Here is a 19,240-nt window from a genome sequence, read left to right as displayed (position 1 = left end):
TAGGCGTAAAAAAAAACAAAAAAAAACAGCAGTGTACGTGTCAAGCCCACCGCCCCGAGAAGACAACAACAGCAGCAGGAAAACAGCCTCGCCGCCACTGGCAAGAAACGGAGGGACAGACAGATAGCCAGCCGCGGAGGAACAAGAAACAACAGACCTCCCGCCGCTGAAGTGGAAGACAGACAGAACAAGAGAACATCAGAAACAGACAAAATACAACAAAAAAACTAAAGAAAACACCTCGGAACTAAAAAACACTGAAATCAGAACAGAAAATAAAACAAAATGAGTTATGATATTCACAGCGGAGCGGAAACACTGACGAAGGAAGGAGGAGGAGGAGGAGGGACGGGCAGCTCTGTCTCTGTGGTATAAAGGTTCAGATTCATTATGAAAAGACGCAGGATTTCTGACCCTAAGACAGCTTGATCTCATTCTTCCTCCTCCTCCTCCTCATCCAACTACTATTACTAATCTCTCTCTCTCTCTCTCTCTCTCTCTCTCTCTCTCTCTCTCTCTCTCTCTCTCTCTCTCTCTCTCTCTCTCTCTCCACCTCCTATTTTTTCTTCCTCGTCTTCCTTCTCCTCGTCGTCCTATTTCTACTCATTCGTCTCCTCCTCCTCCTACTCCTTTTCTTCTTCCTTCTACTTCTACTTTGTCCTTATCCCTAAATGACTACATTAATCAGGTGGCTCTAAAACTTTGCATTTCAAGTCTAGTTAATATTTGGTTGAAGGAAGTGACGGTCGAGCTTGTTTTAAAAGGAACCAATCGTGTTTCACTGGACCATTCTCGCACTACAACGCTGGCGAAGAAAAAAATGGTGCAGTCTGAATTTACTTGTCTACAAGAGAGAACACATTCAGGGCGGAAAGCCTCTCGTCGTAGGGTTTGTTACGCAAGAAAGGGATCATTTTTGTTGCCTGACGCTGAACGCCTTCTAATTTGCCAATGTCCCTTGCAGAAGAGAGAGAGAGAGAGAGAGAGAGAGAGAGAGAGAGAGAGAGAGAGAGAGAGAGAGAGAGAGAGAGAGAGAGAGAGAGAGAGAGAGAGAGAGAGAGAGAGAGAGAGAGAGAGAGAGAGAGAGTTACAAAGATAACCAGACCACACAGGCCCTAAGTCCCAAACTAGATGGTCCGTCCTAAACCTAAGTGACAGTTGTTATGCAGCCACCATGGCGTTGAAACTGACCAAGTGAACATTTAGATGGAGGAGATAGCGGTCAAGATTATTATTAAACGATGCAATCGAGTTACACTGTACCACTGATTGTGGTAATCTGTTCCAGTCTCGAACGACAGCATTAGTGAAGAAGAATTTTGTGCAATCTGAATGAACTTGTCTACATTTGAGTTTAACGCCATTATTTCTCGTTCGCGTCGAATCATCCATCACAAACAGCTTGGTCGGATCCACGTTAGTAAAACCGTTAAGCATTTTAAAGCACTCGATCAATTTTACCAAGCTGACTGTATGAGGAAGGAGGGTGCCACTGACGACTGTGAACAAGGAGGGCCTGCCAGTGACGGTTAAGCGCACCACCATTATTCCTCCGAGGTCAGAGATGCTGTTACCCTGTCAAATTACGGGTCACCCAGCCAGCCTGGGTGTGGTAGAGAGTGGAAGTCGACGCCCGGTAGAAAACGGAGTGATTGTAAACAGTACTTTGGTAGACCCTGCTGCAGGAGAAGTGTCTGTCGTCGTGGCCAATGTCTCCTTCATCCCACCGAGAACACGTGTCTGCAGGAGAACCACGACGAAGCCCCAGGAGATGCTGCCCGACTACCTCCGCGACCTGTTTGCCAGGAACTCCCAGTGCCTAAAGGAGCCCCAAGTGAAAAAGCTCAGGGAGCTTCTCGTGAGGAGTGCAGATGTGTTTTCCACAGGAGACCTGGACTTGGGGTGAACGGACTAGGGTTTCCTGTTTTGGGGACTTTATAGCATCCCGGGGTTCCGGGAAAAAGCAAGATATTTCCCGGGATCCGGGGATTTACCGTAGTAGATAATGTTTGCTAATAAAACGCAACAAGATATAGAGCAGTGTTATACAGGTGACAAGGTGTACATCAAAGACTTTCATCAACCCTTTTCCATTCCCTTACCCAGAGTACACCTTGATAGTCCCCTCGTAAAAGGAGAAGTGATAGTGGGAGTAAGTGGCGACTCATCCTTGCCAATTCCCGATTCTGAATTCCTGCTAGCCAATGACTTAGCCAGAGGTTCAGTCCTTTCACCTTTGGTGATCAGCGAAACGTTGTTGAATCAAAACCCCACCGAGCACCTTGAGAAACAGCAACCTTATCTATTTCCTGCTTGTGTGACCACTCGTGCACAATCTAACAGGGCTGATCAATTACCACCTTCACCCTCTAAAGGCAGTCACTCCTCTGCTGAAGTCAATCAGCTATTCACAAATAAAGTACTTACAGAGGCTCAGCGGGAAGACTCCACCTTGGCCAAGTTTTACAATAGTGTCACTCCCAAAGACCAAATCACTCACTATCCCTCCTTCTACGAGCAGGATCAGATTCTTATGAGTGTTTCGACCCGCTAAAGTTTCAGATGAAGCTACTTGGGCCGAAGCCCATCAGATAGTCTTGCCTACTGTTCTAAGACAACCTGTTCTTGAGATCGCTCATGAAAGTTTTGCCGGCCACCTGGGGATCAAGAAAAGCGAAAAGATCCTGACAGACTTTTATTGGCCAGGACTTAGGGAGGATGTCAAAAATCATGTTAACTCGTGTCATACTTGCCAGGTTGCAGGCAAACCTAACCAAACTATCCCCCCTATCCCCTCCATCATTCATAAGGTTTTGTTGGTAAGAGAACCGGGTAGGACACGAAGTAACGGGTTTAAACTGGATAAATTCAGATTCAACAGGGACATAGGTAAAAATTGGTTTACTAACAGGGTGGTGGATGAGTGGAATAGGCTTAGCAGTCATGTGGTGAGTGCCAATACAATTGTCACATTCAAAAATAGACTAGATAGATTCATGGACAGCGATATTAGGTGGGGTTAGATACACGGGAGCTTAGGGTCAAATGAGCTGCCTCGTACAGGCCTACCGGCCTCTTGCAGACTCCTGCGTTCTTATGTTCTTATGTTCTTATCCCATCGCTGTTCCCTCGGAACCCTTTCAAAAAAGTCATTGACAGTGTTGGTCCCCTGCCGAAAAAAAAAAGAGTAATCAATATATATTAACAATTCTTGATCCCACAATTAGGTATCCTGAAGCCTTTCCTATCAAAAACATCACTTCTAAAACTATTGTCTCCAAGCTCAGTCAATTGTTCACCACGTTCGGGATTCCTCAGGAAATCCAGAGTGACCGGGTCACTAATTTCACCAGCGATCAGTGTTACCAGATCTAGCATATTTTTATGCTTTTAGCATAATTTGAGCAAATTTTGGACACCTAGCATAATTTCTAGCATAACGATCAGTTTAGCATAATTTTAGCACAATTTAGAAGAGTTTGGCATAATTCTAGCACAATTTACTCAAGGGTAAAATTAACTGAAATTTTAGAAAAAGTACCACAAATGAAACAAATACATATCAAAGTAAACAATAAGCAATCGAAAAAAACACTTTGTTTTGTTTGTTTGTTTTTTTCTCACACGTCTGGCAACCCTCCCACTGGGAGGGTTGCCAGACGTGTCACGTGTGAGTGACTCAGTCAGTCACACTCACCCTCTCGTGACCACACCGGGCTGTGTCACGTGGTCGTGTTACGTGTAGTAGACAAGTAGAGAGAGGAAGAGACGTACGTGGTGAGGTGTGACTGTGATAGGACTGTGTCACATGTGTCACCAAGCGGTGTGTGCTTAATAGACAAGTAAAGGAAGGGACGTAGTGGTGAGGTGTGATCGTGCGTGTCACCAAGCGGTGTGTGTTTAATAGACAAGTAGAGGAAGGGACGTACGTGGTGAGGTGTGATCGCGCGTGTCACCAAGCGGTGTGTGTTTAATAGACAAGTAGAGGAAGGGACGTAGTGGTGAGGTGTGATCGTGCGTGTCACCAAGCGGTGTGTGTTTAATAGACAAGTAGAGGAAGGGACGTACGTGGTGAGGTGTGATCGCGCGTGTCACCAAGCGGTGTGTGTTTAATAGAAAAGTAGAGGAAGGAACGTACTTGGTGAGGTGTGATCGCGCTTGTCACCAAGAGGTGTGTGTAAGGGACGTACGTGGTGAGGTGTGACTGTAATAGGACTCGCGCGTGTGCCTATGGCCAGTGTCGCTGAGGTAAACCGGTAGCGTAGCCTGACTGAGTATTCCTGCCTCTTGATAACTGTGGATCTACTTGTTAAGTGAGTAATTGTTGTGGGGGCAGACGGAGGAGGCGCGGCCTCAGAAATCTGACTACTGTGTTCTGTGTTTCGTGTGATTTCATTTATTGGTATATTAAACTTATATATATATATATATATATATATATATATATATATATATATATATATATATATATATATATATATATATATATATATATATATATGTTTAACTACACTGTACTTTCATGTGTACCTCTAAGTAGCAGTTGCAGGATGTCCAAGAGAGCTGAAAGACATGTTGATACTGACAGTGAACTTAATGAAGACACTGATGACTCGAGCAGAGTTGAGCCTGAGCCTAGTCAGTGTTCTACTGGTATTAAGAAAAAAAAGACGAGTAAATCCTATGATCAAGTGTTCCGCAGTGAATGGCTAGCTAATCCTGAAATGAAAAGTTGGCTGACCAGGGACAAGAAGGACCAGAATGCATTTTGTAAGTTCTGCAATACTACAATAAAGCCCAAACTGTCTGTGCTGCGAACCCACATGACATCTAAGAAACACCGATCATTGGCAGACTCGGCACAAGGAAGTAACAAGGTAGGTTTGAGTGGGAAATACATTCGTACCAGCACATTTGGGGGTAAAACAAAAATCAAACTATGGTAATAGGCAAAGGCTTTGAATTATTTTTGTTAATATTTAAATTCTTTACCAGTCTTGGGAACTTTTATTGTAATATTATTTTCTGGTAGATGTTGGTGTGCTGTGAACGAATATGATAGTCGGTTAGGGGGAAAGACGTTTTTTTTTCCTAATCAATAATGTTCACAAAAATAGTCATCCGTTGATCTTTATCAAGGTTGAAAAAATCAGGATTTTTCTAAAGCAATACAAGAATATATTAAGCAAATCTATTAGTCTAAAATTTAACTTCTAACCTAATCTAACCTAATAATTACGTTAGAAGTTTTTTTCTTCTAATTATACGTATATAGAGATGCAATTGCAAATGCCTATAGTAATGATGAGTAACCGAAGGTATGAGTGAAAATATACGGGTGAGATGGCCTTAGAATCAGCTGAAATAATACTTTTTTTTTTAAGGGGAGGATACGCCTATATAGAAAAGAAATATCATAGGCCCCTATTTTTTTATATTTTATGTGAATTATAGGCCTGATTATCATCCCTGAGTTTCGATGAATGTCATTTATTATTATAATTATTATTTTTTTAGAATGTAACTAAATTTTGATATTAATTTTTTTTTATTTTTTAAAGGGGGTGGTGTATCCTTAACCATATTCTTTGTCCCTGCAGATATCGGCTATGTTTAAGGAATCCACTAATGTTAAGGATGCTATCAGTCGTGCGGAGATCATTGTTGCTGCCATGGCTGTAGAACACCACCTCTCATACAAACTCATGGACCATCTCTCTGAGATCTTCCCAAAATTTTTCCCTGACTCTGAGATTGCAAAAAGTTATGCAAGTAAACGAACCAAATGTTCTGCTATTGTTGATAATGTTCTTGCTGAAAGTTTCAAGAAAGACCTATTGAAAGACATTCACCAAGCTCAGCACTTTTCACTCATTATTGATGAATCTACTGACATTTCTACAGATTCAGTCATGGCAATTGTAGTTAAGTATTTTGACTTGCAAAAACAGAGTGTTCAAGCTCACTTGCTTAGTTTGCCAGTTGTAAAAGGGCAATCTGCTCAGCAGCTTTTTGATACTTTGTATGATGAACTAAAGGCTAGTGATTTAGATTTGTGTAACTGTGTTGGATTTGCTGCTGATACAACCAATGTGATGTTTGGAGGCAAAAACAGTGTTGTTTCTAGACTGCAGGAAAAAAATCCCAGCTTAATTTTGGTTAAGTGTGTGTGTCACTCCATTTCTTTAGCTGTCAGTCATGCTACTAAACTACTGCCAAAGACATTGGAACAGCTGGTTAGGGAATGTAATTCTTACTTTTCTCATTCCAGTAAGAGATTAAAAGACTTGAGTGATTTTCAAGACTTCATGCAGTGTCAACATCATCGTATTTTGAAACTCCATGATGTGCGCTGGCTTTCGCTAAGTGCATGTATATCACGAATTCTTGAACAGTGGAAAGCATTGCACTTGTACTTTCAACTGGCTCACACTGAAGATCGATTGCACTCTTCTGATTTCCTGTATAGGGAACTAAGTAATCCGTACACACATCTGTATTTTCAGTTTTTGGAATATGTTCTTTCAATGACAGACAAACTGAATATCATGTTTCAAAGCCCTCATGCAATGATTCATTGTGTTGTCAAGGATTGCTTTCTGCTGTATATTCAGGTTCTTAGTTGCTTTATTAAGCCTTCAGTTCTGAAAGTCCCAATGCAGGAAGTCCTTAATGTTGACCCAAGAGATCCAAATATTCATCTTCCATTAACTCAAATATATGGTGGGGTCAAATTTGCCAAACTGCTTGAGAGTAGTGCTAATAAGAGGGAGGAACAGGACACAAGTTTAATGTTTAGACGCATCCAGCAACTCCTGGTAGAATTGTCTGTTCAATTACAAAAACGACTTCCTCTAAATAACCAAACTCTGTCAGAGGCCTGTTCTCTTCTTGATCCCACAGCCCTTGTAGGAAGTGATAGACAGTCCCTCTTGGATATTTCATCAAAATTTCCCAACATCATAGCAGAGAATGAACAGCAAGACTTGGACTGTGAATGGCGTTCATTGTCATTGAGTGGTGACATAGATAGCTTTTTGTCACAGGACTCTAACACAGAGTCTCTGTGGTACAGAGTCCATGTAAGTGGTAGATACCCTACAGTCTCCAAATTAGCTAGAGCCTTGCTTAGTGTTCCAATTTCAAATGCTGACTGTGAGCGAATTTTTTCCTTAGTCAACCTTAAGAAAAGCGAGAAGAGAAACAGACTGTCAAATATTTCTCTGAATAATGAACTGATATCTGGGGAAGGAGTAAGGAAAGCAGGTGATTGCATAAACTTTGAGCCAACTCGTGAGATGATTAAGGCAGTGAACAAACATATATATGATAAATGATGGGATATGGAGGATTCAGGATCAACCAAATGATCAAATCTGCTGTATTTTTAGTTAATAAGGATACAAATATGGTAATTATCATTTACTTTCTTTATCTTTAGCTATGAAGTCTAACGTCACCAACACTGCATTAATGTCGCCACCTCTTATATAACACACAATTTCATCTAAACTTAATAAAACAATTGTGCTTTTATTAATAACTGCCACGTTTCAATAAGGTAAGCAATATTTTTTTTTAAATAGGTCTAAGAGAATTGGCGACTTTTGTGCAGTGCTAACTTTAGTGTTGAAGACGTTAGAAGAGCACCTCGGCAACCATTTCTGATAGTATTTTATGGAAATTGATTGATTTACATAATTTCACATAGTGTGTTGTAATTATAAATCATGAAATAAACTAATTCCTGTTTAGCATAATTTTGGCATAATTTTTTCACTCATTTAGCACATTTTTGCTTAATCTAGCACAATTTTATACTGAGTCTAGCATAATTTTGCAAATGTGATCTGGTAACACTGCCAGCGATCTATTTAAAGCAGTCTTGAATGAGCTGGGCATCACACAAACTCTGTCTACTGCTTGCCACCCGCAGTTACAGAGAGCTCTAGAGAGGTGGCATCAAACAATAACAAATCTACGTAGATTTTGTCACGAACAAGACCTCGTTTGGGATGACGCTCTTTCTTACATGCTATTTGCCATCCGAGAAACACCTAATGAGTCTTTAGGAGTCTCCCCCTTCTAGTTGTTGTTCGGAAGGAAAGTGAGAGGGACACTAAGGGTTGTTAAAGACAAACTACTAGACTCAACCACTCATAAGCTTGTCTCTGTCACTAACTATCTAGATCACTTAAAATCAATCTTATCTAAAGTTCAATCATTTGCCCGAAACAACTTAAATCACGCTCAACAAACCATGAAAGTAAATTTTGACAAGAAGGCTAAAATCAGAACATTTAATAAGAGTGATCAAGTTCTTGCCTTCATTCCAGCCCCTAAATCACCCTTGCAAATTTAGTATCGTGGTCCCTATAACATCTTGCAGTGTCAAATCGGCGTCTACTCCGTGAAAGTGAATCAAGGTCCATTACCTGCATTGTCCGTCGACACCAACTCCAGCTATAAAGACACGTGGCACGCTCCTCAGAAGCCGGCACTGCTCACCGGTGTAGCGGTCTGAGAGTACGAGTGGACCAGAAGTACAGATTTTTAAAGGACACCTGTGTTACCAGAAGGGAAATTCATATCAATGTGTGGAATGCATCCTACGTCTTTGTCTTGAATTTACATTGGTGTCATGGAAGAAATGTAAATAGTTAAATAACGAGGTAATTAATGGAAGCTTATGGGTCCCTTCACTGAGCTCGACCTGCCATCTGGTGGCCCTAGTGGAACTACAAAAAAAAAAAATGTGCATGCGAACTTTGTCAAATATTTTTTCTTACAAGTTTTTCGTTAGGACATATTTAGAAATCACTTTTTTTTTCTCATAGCTGCAGTATAGAGACAACTGACTTACTAGTAATGTCTAAGGAATGGGGAAACGCAATTTTTTTCCCACATAAGCAATCGTCACATATGTTGTTCTTTTAAAGTTCCACATTAGTGTAAACAAACTCCCGTGCTCTCGTTGGAGAGACAGAGGAATGCATCGTGTGTGAGGCAACGGCGTCTCAGCAAGAGGATGTTGAGTGGCAAAATTTTCAACACCTTCAACCAGTTAACACTTCTTGTAAGAAATTAAAAGCATGACACCATGTTCGACTTGTTTGACTTCCCCTTTCTTGCATGAAGGAAATATTTACCCACGAGTCCGCACTGATGAATTCCTATAAACCACGGGATGGATGGAGCGTTGTAGGATACATCGATGCATGCTCTTATATATCATGTCACCTTACTACTGTAACCTAGCATAATAGAGATATAAATATCTCATGTCACCTTACTGTAACCTAGTATAATGGAGATGCAAATATTCCCGTGTCATCTTACTGTAACCTAGCATAATGGAGTTGCAAATATATCATGTCACCTCATTGTAACCTAGCATAATGGAGTTGCAAATATCTCGTCCCCTTACTGTAACCTAGCATAATGGAGATGCAAATATCCCCATGTCATCTTACTGTAACCTAGCATAATGAGGTTAAAATTTCTCGTGTCATCTTACTGTAACCTAGCATAATGGAGTTGCAAATATATCATGTCACCTCACTATAACCTAGCACAATGGAGTTGCAAATATCTCGTCCCCTTACTGTAACCTAGCATAATGGAGATGCAAACATCCCCATGTCATCTTACTGTAGCCTTGCAACGGGCTTGTCGGGGAGTGAGTATCTACCCGTTGAATACAGAGCGAAATCCTTCGCGATTAGAATAAGAGACGGGGACGTGTCCAGGGCTAACACACTGTCCTTAGCTGAAAAAGGGAACGGGACAATTTCGTGTGCCTCAAACGCGTCCGCCGTCTGAAATGGAACATGAATGATTATGGCATCGGGGGTGAGGCTGGACTCAATCAAGGGGTAAAAATATTGACTCATGTCTGGGGTGAATAAAGGTGTTAGGCTATAATTTTGATACCCGATATGGACAGTCGTTCTCAAATCGTGTAGAGGGAACAAGGCAGGTGTGACTCTACCGTGCGCTGCATCAACCATGTTGCTAATAACCTGCTGATTTGCCGTTGCGACGGAGTTAATGACGTTTTCCAATACATGCAAGGCCTGATCTAGGAGGAGAAACTGATTCACCTGGTCGATCTGTTTGACATCTATGTTGATAACCTCTACCATATTATTTGTCTGCTCTAGCAGTTCCTCAATGTTAGTATGCAATCGCACAAGTTTTCTACAATTGGCGTTGATCACCCTGCGATTTCGGGCAGAAAAGGAAAGTACATGAGCGTAGTGGTCCCGCAAATCGCGAACGTCCTCGTCGGTAGCCGTGCCGAAAAGGAACTTTGAGGCGGACCCAACGATGTTGAGCAACCCCCTCTTTACCCGAGAGTGAACTGAGTGAAAACTATAATCCATGTCTACCTCATCAACTTTTCCCCGTAAGAACAGAATCCTATCCTCCAGTAGTTGAAAAAGAGTCAAAAAGTTGGTACTAGAAGGTGCCTTTGATTCCCTAATCTTGGTAGCCCGTATGGCGCCTGCCATGCCGAGTAGTTTTTCTGAGACTATCCTGATTGTGTCAGTTGTGTTGGTCAAAGGAAGTATATGGATATTTTATGAGGAGCACATCTTCTATGAGGAAAACCTCTCCTATGTGCGCCGTGAGGGCACCAGGCTTCAGGTGGATGGGCGTTGTTGCAAGCAGGGAGCCGAGGGACAACAAGATGATCAGAAAACGCAACATCATGATCTGAAAGTGGTGGGAATGAAGTATTTAAACCCGTGGTCTCAGGTTATAGCTATGGGTGTTGAGATTATCTTGTTGAACATTTGACTCTGAAGGGGAATTACCAATATCAAGGTCCAAAGGTGAGGGAATTACTTTCAGACGATCACTGTGAACTTCTAGACTGACTCCACTATTCGACTCGAGAACCTCGAACCGATTTCCCCTGCCATTCCGAATAACTCGGTAAGGACCCACAAATTTAGCCCCCAGTTTCGATCTCCTTTCCGCTTGCTTAATCATGACTGTGTCACCCTCTTTGAAATTCACCTTCGTAGCTTTTAACGTACACCTAACTTCTGAGTGTATCTCGGAAAACATATGCATCTGCTGTTGTGCGTACCGATCAATGTTGTAGAGAGGTTGTTGTGGTTTTGTTAGGAAGTCGTACGGAAGACGTTTGTACACCCCATATAACATGTAGTAGGGAGACTTCCCCGTAGAGTCGTTTACCGACGTATTTATGGAAGCGGCTATATGCGATAGCTAATCCTCCCAGTTATCGTGGAGATCGTTCACGATAGGCCTGAGGACCTGTAAGATTTTCCTATTAGCCCTCTCCGCCAACCCATTAGCAGCTGGGTGGTACGCTGTGATGAAGGATTGCGTGATGTTAAACTGAGCGCATGTTTCGCTCAATACTGAGTTCCTAAACTCGGTGCCATTGTCACTCAAAAGAATTCGAGGAGACGAATGTGGACACAACACGTGAGTCACGAGGGCATGGGCCACGCGTGTGGCTGTCTTGTCCTTGAGAGGCGCTAGAACTAGAAACCTAAAGAACTGGTCGACGCACACCAATAAGTAGCGCGAACCATGTTGGCTCTGGGGGAGCTGTAATAAGTCTATATTAACAACATCCCATGGCGCCTCTGGTACTGGATATTGCAACATAGGTGCTGGCCCTTTGACGGACCCCTTGTGCTCAGCACAAACGACGCAATGTGCGACATGTTTTTCTACATCAACCGTAATGTGGGCCAGTAGAATTTTCGTCTGGTGACAGATAGCGTCTTGTCTCTTCCTGGGTGACCCGCAATGGGTGTGTTATGGACTAGCTTAAGCGTCACGGGGACGTATTTGTCTGGGATGACCAGTTGGTCTATAGCAGTGTTTCTTAAACTTTTTTGTGCAGCGGACCCCTTTTATTAAAATTACTCATGTAGCGGACCCTTTATTATTATAATTTTCCTCTTGAGTTTGAAAGTGTTTGCAGGTCATAATATACTGAAATTACAACTGAATTATTTATTACTGGCTTATCTTCAATGTGACTTAGCCACTGTAAAAAGCCATCAGGATTTGGTGCTACAAAAATAGGAATTTATGACGTTTTGGCCGAAAATTTGACTGAAATCGATATTAAAAATTATCCTGCGGACCCCTTGGAACATTCCACGGACCCCTGGGGGTCCGCGGACCACACTTAAGAAACACTGGTCTATAGGTACTGGTTTGGTTGGCCATGACCTACACAGGAGGTTGTCCTCTGATAGGAAGAATTGTGAAAAGGGAACTGGCAATTCAGGAAGGTTTGATTCGTCTCCCGACTCGAGGGCGTAAATTAACCTCTTCACAGGGTGGTCTCGCTGAGCAGTGTGTAGCTCAGGTGAAGTGAAGTTGTGGATGACCTCTGGGGTGGTAATCGCGCCTATCGGAATATTCCGAGATAAGGCATCTGCGACCACATTTGTTTTCCCTGTGATATATTTTATCTCCGGATTGTATGCTTGGATCGTTAAGAACCATCTTGCCAGACGACCGTGTAGGTTTTTTTCCTTGAAAAGTTCAGTTATGGCCGCGTGGTCCGTATACACCACAATTATGTACCCCATCACTATGTCACGAAAATGCTTCAGAGCCCACACAATGGCAAGAGCCTCTAGGTGGGTAACAGAATAGTTCTTTTCCGGAGCTGTAAGTACTCGACTGGCGAACGCTATCACATGCTTTTTGCAGGACTTATCTGTTTGCATCAGAGCGGCTCCTAGTCCACTAGCCGAAGCGTCGGTACAAAGCTGAAAGGGGTCCTTGAAATACGGAAAGACAAGGACCGGAGCCTGTGTAGGCGCTTTCTTTAAATCCTCAAAGTTCGTTTGTTGTGCTGGGAGCCACTGAAATGGTACGTCTTTCTTTAATAGATGGGTTAGGGGACTCGCGCGTGCTGCGAAGTCCTTGATGAAAAGCCTGTAATAACCTGCGACACCCAAGAAAGACCGTACCCTGTCCGCAGACGTTGGCTGAGGGAGCTCGGCAATAGCTTTTATTTTGTCGTCCACTGTGTGGATGCCGAATTCGTCCACGACATGCCCCAAGAACTTGATCCGAGGCTTTAAAAATTCACATTTGGTGATTTTGAGCTTTAATCCGACCTCTTGAAGTCTGTGTAGGACTGCTTTTAGTGTTTCCATGTGTGCATGCACGTCTTTACTTGCTATGATGATGTCGTCTAAATACACATAGACAGAGTTGCCTAGCAAGTCACCAAAAATATTGTTCATTGTCCTTCGGAAGGTCAAGGGAGCTCCTTTGAGCCCGAACGGCATCCTCGTCCACTCATAGTGGCCATGAGGTGTGCTGAATGCCGTTATTTCACGTGACTCGGGGGCCATGGGCAGTTGCCAGTAGCCACTGACCAGATCAAGACTCGTAAAAACTTTATTTCCTCTACCGAGACACATCAGAAGATCTCTAAGAACGGGAAGCGGAAAATGATCATCCACGGTCGCGGTGTTCACACGCCGGAAATCAATCACAGGACAATAAGAACCGTCTTTCTTTGGAACCAGAAACAAGGGTGAATTCCACGGGGAATTCGATTCTTTGATGACACCTTGTTCTAACTTTTCAGAGATAAGTTGTTGCACGACCTCCCTCTGACTGTGGGGGAGCTTATACGCATTGATATATACAGGATTTGTATTGGGTTTTAACTTAATGTGGTGTTCAGCACACTGCGTAACTCCAAGCGGCTCGCTTGGTAGAGCAAGCGCCCGCCGATAATGTTCCAGTAGCTGGACTAAGGTTGGCTTAATTTCGGAATAGTGTGCAACTTTTAGGAATGCCTCTAAATTAGCTGTGTCTTGTTCGGGAGAATCCTGACACGCCGAGGTTATGCCTGAGACTTGGGCTGAAGGTTATTCAGCTGGTTCCGGGGCGGCATTTCTCCCATACACTAGACACTTGCATAATCTAACACCGTGTTTTAAGGATACAGGGGATCCAGACGTGTTTATTACCAATGCCTCTGCAATACCTCCCTCCTTGACTGTCGCGAGAGTTACCTCCACCGTCACCCGGTGTATGTGTGGTCCTCCGTCAATGCACACATCACTGCCCGACGGAGGGGCGTTAGGTAACATGATTTTAACAAGTTTTGCAGCACGATCCGGGACTATTTGAGGTCCCTCTACGACTGCCGTTACTGTTCGCCACAAGTCTGTAATGTTTTCGTGTGGTTTGACCGTAAGAGGTGACACTTGGGCGGTGGCAGTCCCTGAGTCTGTGGTGGGTTAGTCATTTTCCCCATCTGAGGGTGGGATTACAGGTGACAGAGGCGATGGATTTACCATCCCCTGTATGCGTCGTCCTTGATACACGATCGCGTTGCTTTCAGGGTTTATGGTTATGTACAGGTTTTTCATGGCGTTTAATCCAAAGATCCCATCCACAGGTAAGGCAAACCTGCTAGAGACATAAAAGAAATCTCGAAAGGGACATACTTTTTCATGTAAGCTGACTGTTAGTGGTACTCGCCCAAGGATTCCCAAAGTGGTGCCCGTCACGCCTACCACATTCAGGTCGTTCTCTTGGAGCGGCCAATTTTCCCCACTCGCCTGTCGTGTCAGTGACCTGTAAGCGGAGTTGGAGATGACATTGACTGTCGCACCTGTGTCAACCGCTAAGGTGAGTGAAATTTTGCCCACCTTGCAAGGGAGGGCAATTATGCTTGTCCGTCCCAAGGCGGCAATGACGGAGTCAAGTTGCTCCCAACTAGTATTGTCCTGAAGGGACACTTGGATGTACGCCTCGGGGCTGTCACGAGGTCATGTCTTTTAAGCTGAGGACTTGTACTTCTATTCCTCCTTGGCCTTTTGTATTGCAGAACAACTGTCTGAATCATGAAAACAATTCCCGTGGATAAGGCAAAAGGCAGCCTTCCGCTGATGGTTTGGCCTAGGGTTCCTGTGTGATGAATGATGCCCGCCCCTGTAACCTCCTGATCTCCTATCTGAGCCCTGTCTTAAATGTGTTGATTCCCTACGTTTCGCGAAGCAAGAATGTTCAGAATGTCCTGATTGTTTGCAAAAACTACAGGTGAGAGATGCCTTACTTTGTGCTTGCAATGCTGCGGCTGTTGCGAGGGGTTGATGGTGAGGGTGTTCCTGAACCTTGACTTCTAACTCTGAGACGAAGTCAACCAACTTCCCGCTCGGTTTGAAGGCCAAAGGAAGGGCAGAACGGCAGTTCTTCTCTGAAATATGAAATAAGTAAAAAAAAAAACTCGAAAGCTGTCTTCAACTGGTGCTTTTGCATTCAGCCCCCTGGAGGCCAGAACGCGTCTTCTAGGCTCTTGACACAGTCAACCGCCAGCTGATTTGCCTCAATCATGGCGTCCCAAATCGGCTTTGTTGATGATTTTTTTTTGGAGGGACTCAACCGTGTGTGCCATCTGTCTAACGATGCTTGGTTTACTCCCGCCCCCGAAGATTTTTATGAAATTCCTTTTAAAAACATCATAGTTTACACCAATGTCCCCCGAAGCGAACGCTGAGGACTGCATCAAATTCAGTGCCCGAGAGTCTGGTAGTAACCGTGACTGAATGAAAGCGATTTTATCATGATCCTCCGTAATGGAGGAATTTACGATGGCAGACTCACACCGATCTAGGAACTGTCTCGCCGAAAAGTCGGTCTCGCCTCCCGAGAATTGTCGAATACTGGCGTGAGTTAGAATGACCCGAATCGGGGGCGGGGGGAAGTGGGGTAGGGCCCCGGGAGGAGGGGGGGAGGTGGATCGCCAGGCATTTTGATCGGCTGAGTGGGGGTTAAGTATTCAGACGAACCCGGAGGTGAAAGGGCGCTTTCCCTTGGGAGGGAAGAGTACGTAGCCCCCGATCGCAAATTTACCACATTTAAATCACCGGTGTTTGCACCTTGCACCAATTCCTCCTCACTTGAAGGACGAGCCAACTGTTTAAAGGTGTCGCCGAGTTTAGCGAGAGTGTATTTGTTCATACTATGGTGTAAATCATTCACAAAATAAGAGCATATGTTGATAGCTGTAAATATTAACCAATTGTATGAATATTGTATGAATTAATAGTTTGCGCCGAAACCCTAAAAAGGCAAGAAAGAATGGCTAGCAAGGTGCCTGTCAGACGTAATAGATGTTAAGATTATAATGGAATGCCATAATGTTATGGGTATATAAAAAAATAACTTTATAAACACTGTGGTATTTTAAGTGAGTATACCATTGAAGCTCACGTTTTCTCTCGAGCGGCGAAAAGAAAACGGAGGCAGGGCACACTGATGAAGATTAACTTTGCTCAGGGAACTCACACTATACTCAATATACTCGCTAACAAACAATACGAAAGAATCAATATCGTATGCGAATGAACGTTACTCTCACAATTATGACTGCTTAACAGTGTTAGGAACACAATAATGAAATAAGCCGAGCCGGCATATTTTGACAAGAAGGGAATATCCACAAATACCAAGATTAATCAGCTGATGTAGTGGAGAGGGCGAAGGTTTGTGATGCCCTGGGGTACGTGCAGTCGTTGGAGGCGCGTCAGGAAACCTCGGCCGCGGCTACAGCGGCGGTGAGAGGTGAGGGAAGGGCGGACATCGGAGGACTCGTAATGGCTGCTGAAAACTGCTAACCCAGCGAATTGAGCAGCCGCGACTGGGTGCCGGTACACTGCCGCCAGACGTATGACGGCCGCGGCGTTCTTGTTCTATTAAGAGATGGGCCGCGGTGGCAGATAAGACGACTTGGGTGTGAAACCTCTTGAGAAGACGCCTTGCAGGAAACGGTAGTGGTAACAGCTTGCAGTCACCGGGAGATTTCTGCGGGTACCCTTGCTGACTGTTTGCCGGAAGAGGTTTGGGCCGATGCTCCCGGCAGCGGCGGCGTTGCCGCCAGCTGTGGTGCGAGGGGCATGTGGGTTGTTCCAAGGTCAGCGGGGCGTGCCTCCTCTTTGCTGGTGTGAATACTTCTGCCGTATCATGGACTGGCTTGTAGTGCTCGTAGCAGTGCTGGCTTGAAGCGGGGGAGCGGCTTGTAGATTGTGGCCCTCTCTTTCGGCTGCGTAGACCTGTGGGTGTGCTCGGGGCTTGTAGCTTGACGCCGGTAGAGTTGCTTGGAGCTGTCGCCTGGTGAGTTGCTTGTAGCCGGGGCCTGGTGAGTTGCTTGTAGCCGGCGCCTTGTGAGGTGCTCGTAGCTGGCGCCTGGTGAGTTGCCGCGGACGGCTGGTGCGTTGCCGCGGACGGCTGGTGCGTTGCCGCGGACGGCAGGACTGTGACTCTTTCCTTCCTTTGTACGCCTGTCCCCGGAGTTTGTTGGTGAGTTCTCGTGGCTTGGAGGAGAACGAGGTAGCGAGGGCACAGGCGCAGTGGTGACCGCTGCCAACCAAATGTAACGGGCTTGTCGGGGGGAGTTTAAAGGGCGTTGATTAAGACTTCAGCTTCCTTTAGGTGAATATATTCGTAGCTATGTACAGGAGCGTCGGAGCGAGAGTGACTGTCGTTGTGTGTCAGTCGGACTCTCGTGAAGGAGTCACGAGTTATAGGTTGGAAACTAATTGTTACAATTGGTCACGTACGTCAAGGTAACCTCTGCGCACCATCGAAATGCGAAGTATACAAAACTGAGACGGTAAACACTGACGGACGACACTCCTATACGGTGGCGTGATCTATCTGTCGTGGTTTTTTTTCATTGACAATTGTATGCCTAATTCGTGGTGATATTAAATAATAATAATAATACATTGATATCCTACTATAGCAGCCTAGCTTCAAGGAGTTGTAAATATCTCATGTCACCTTACTGTAGCCTAGCTTCAAGGAGTTGCAAATATCTCATGTCACCATACTGTAGCCTAGCTTCAAGGAGTTGCAAATATCTCATGTCATCTTACTGTAGCCTAGCTTAAAGGAGTTGCAAATATCTCATGTCACCTTACTGTCGCCTAGCTTAAAGGAGTTGCAAATATCTCATGTCACCTTACTGTAGCCTAGCTTCAAGGAGTTGCAAATATCTCATGTCACCTTACTGTAGCCTAGCTTAAAGGAGTTGCAAATATCTCATGTCACCTTTCTGTAGCCTAGCTTCAAGGAGTTGCAAATATCTCATGTCACCTTACTGTAGCCTAGCTTAAAGGAGTTGCAAATATATCATGTCACCTTACCCTTAGCCTAGCTTCAAGGAGTTGCAAATATCTCATGTCACCTTACTGTAGCCTAGCTTCAAGGAGTTGGAAATATCTCATGTCACCTTAGTGTAGCCTAGCTTAAAGGAGTTGCAAATATATCATGTCACCTTACTGTAGCCTAGCTTAAAGGAGTTGCAAATATTTCATGTCACCTTACTGTAGCCTAGCTTAAAGGAGTTGCAAATATCTCATGTCACCTTACTGTAGACTAGCTTCAAGGAGTTGCAAATATCTCATGTCACCTTACTGTAGCCTAGCTTAAAGGAGTTGCAAATATCTCATGTCACCTTACTGTAGCCTAGCTTAAAGGAGTTGCAAATATCTCATGCCACCTTACTGTAGCCTAGCTTAAAGGAGTTGCAAATATCTCATGTCACCTTAGTGTAGCCTAGCTTAAAGGAGTTGCAAATATCTCATGTCACCTTACTGTAGCCTAGCTTAAAGGAGTTGCAAATATCTCATGTCACCTTACTGTAGCCTAGCTTAAAGGAGTTGCAAATATCTCGTCCCCTTACTGTAACTTACCATAATGAAGAAGCAAATATCCCAATGTCATCTTACTGTAACCTAGCTTAATGGAGCTGCAAATATCCCCATGTCATCATACTGTAACCTACCATAATGTAGATGTATATACACCCATGTCATCTTACTGTAACCTACCATAATGGAGATGTAAATATACCCATGTCATCATACTGTAACCTAGCATAATGGAGTTGCAAATATCCCCATGTCATCATACTGTAACCTAGCATAATGGAGATGCAAATATACCCATGTCATCATACTGTAATCTAGCATAATGGAGTTGCAAATATCCCCATGTCATCATACTGTAACCTAGCATAATATAGATGTAAATATACCCATGTCATCATACTGTAACCTAGCATAATGGAGCTGCAAATATCCCCATGTCATCTTACTGTAACCTAGCATAATGGAGTTGCAAATATCCTCATGTCATCTTACTGTAACCTAGCATAATGGAGTTGCAAATATCCCCATGTCATCTTACTGTAACCTAGCATAAT

General features: G+C 43.9%; 1 protein-coding gene across 1 annotated transcript; it reads left to right on the top strand.

Moving 5' to 3' along the window:
• Positions 1-4,546: 4,546 nt before the first annotated feature.
• On the top strand, positions 4,547-7,857 carry LOC126983140 (uncharacterized). Its single transcript, XM_050835638.1, has 2 exons — positions 4,547-4,877; positions 5,601-7,857. Exons 1-2 carry the CDS (start codon positions 4,551-4,553, stop codon positions 7,335-7,337), a joined length of 2,064 nt encoding a protein of 687 aa, XP_050691595.1. The 5' UTR covers positions 4,547-4,550; the 3' UTR covers positions 7,338-7,857.
• Positions 7,858-19,240: the final 11,383 nt, after the last annotated feature.

Source organism: Eriocheir sinensis, chromosome 53 (assembly GCF_024679095.1).
Source record: "Eriocheir sinensis breed Jianghai 21 chromosome 53, ASM2467909v1, whole genome shotgun sequence".
NCBI lineage: Eukaryota > Metazoa > Arthropoda > Malacostraca > Decapoda > Varunidae > Eriocheir > Eriocheir sinensis.
This window is presented reverse-complemented; position numbering and strand designations above follow the sequence as displayed.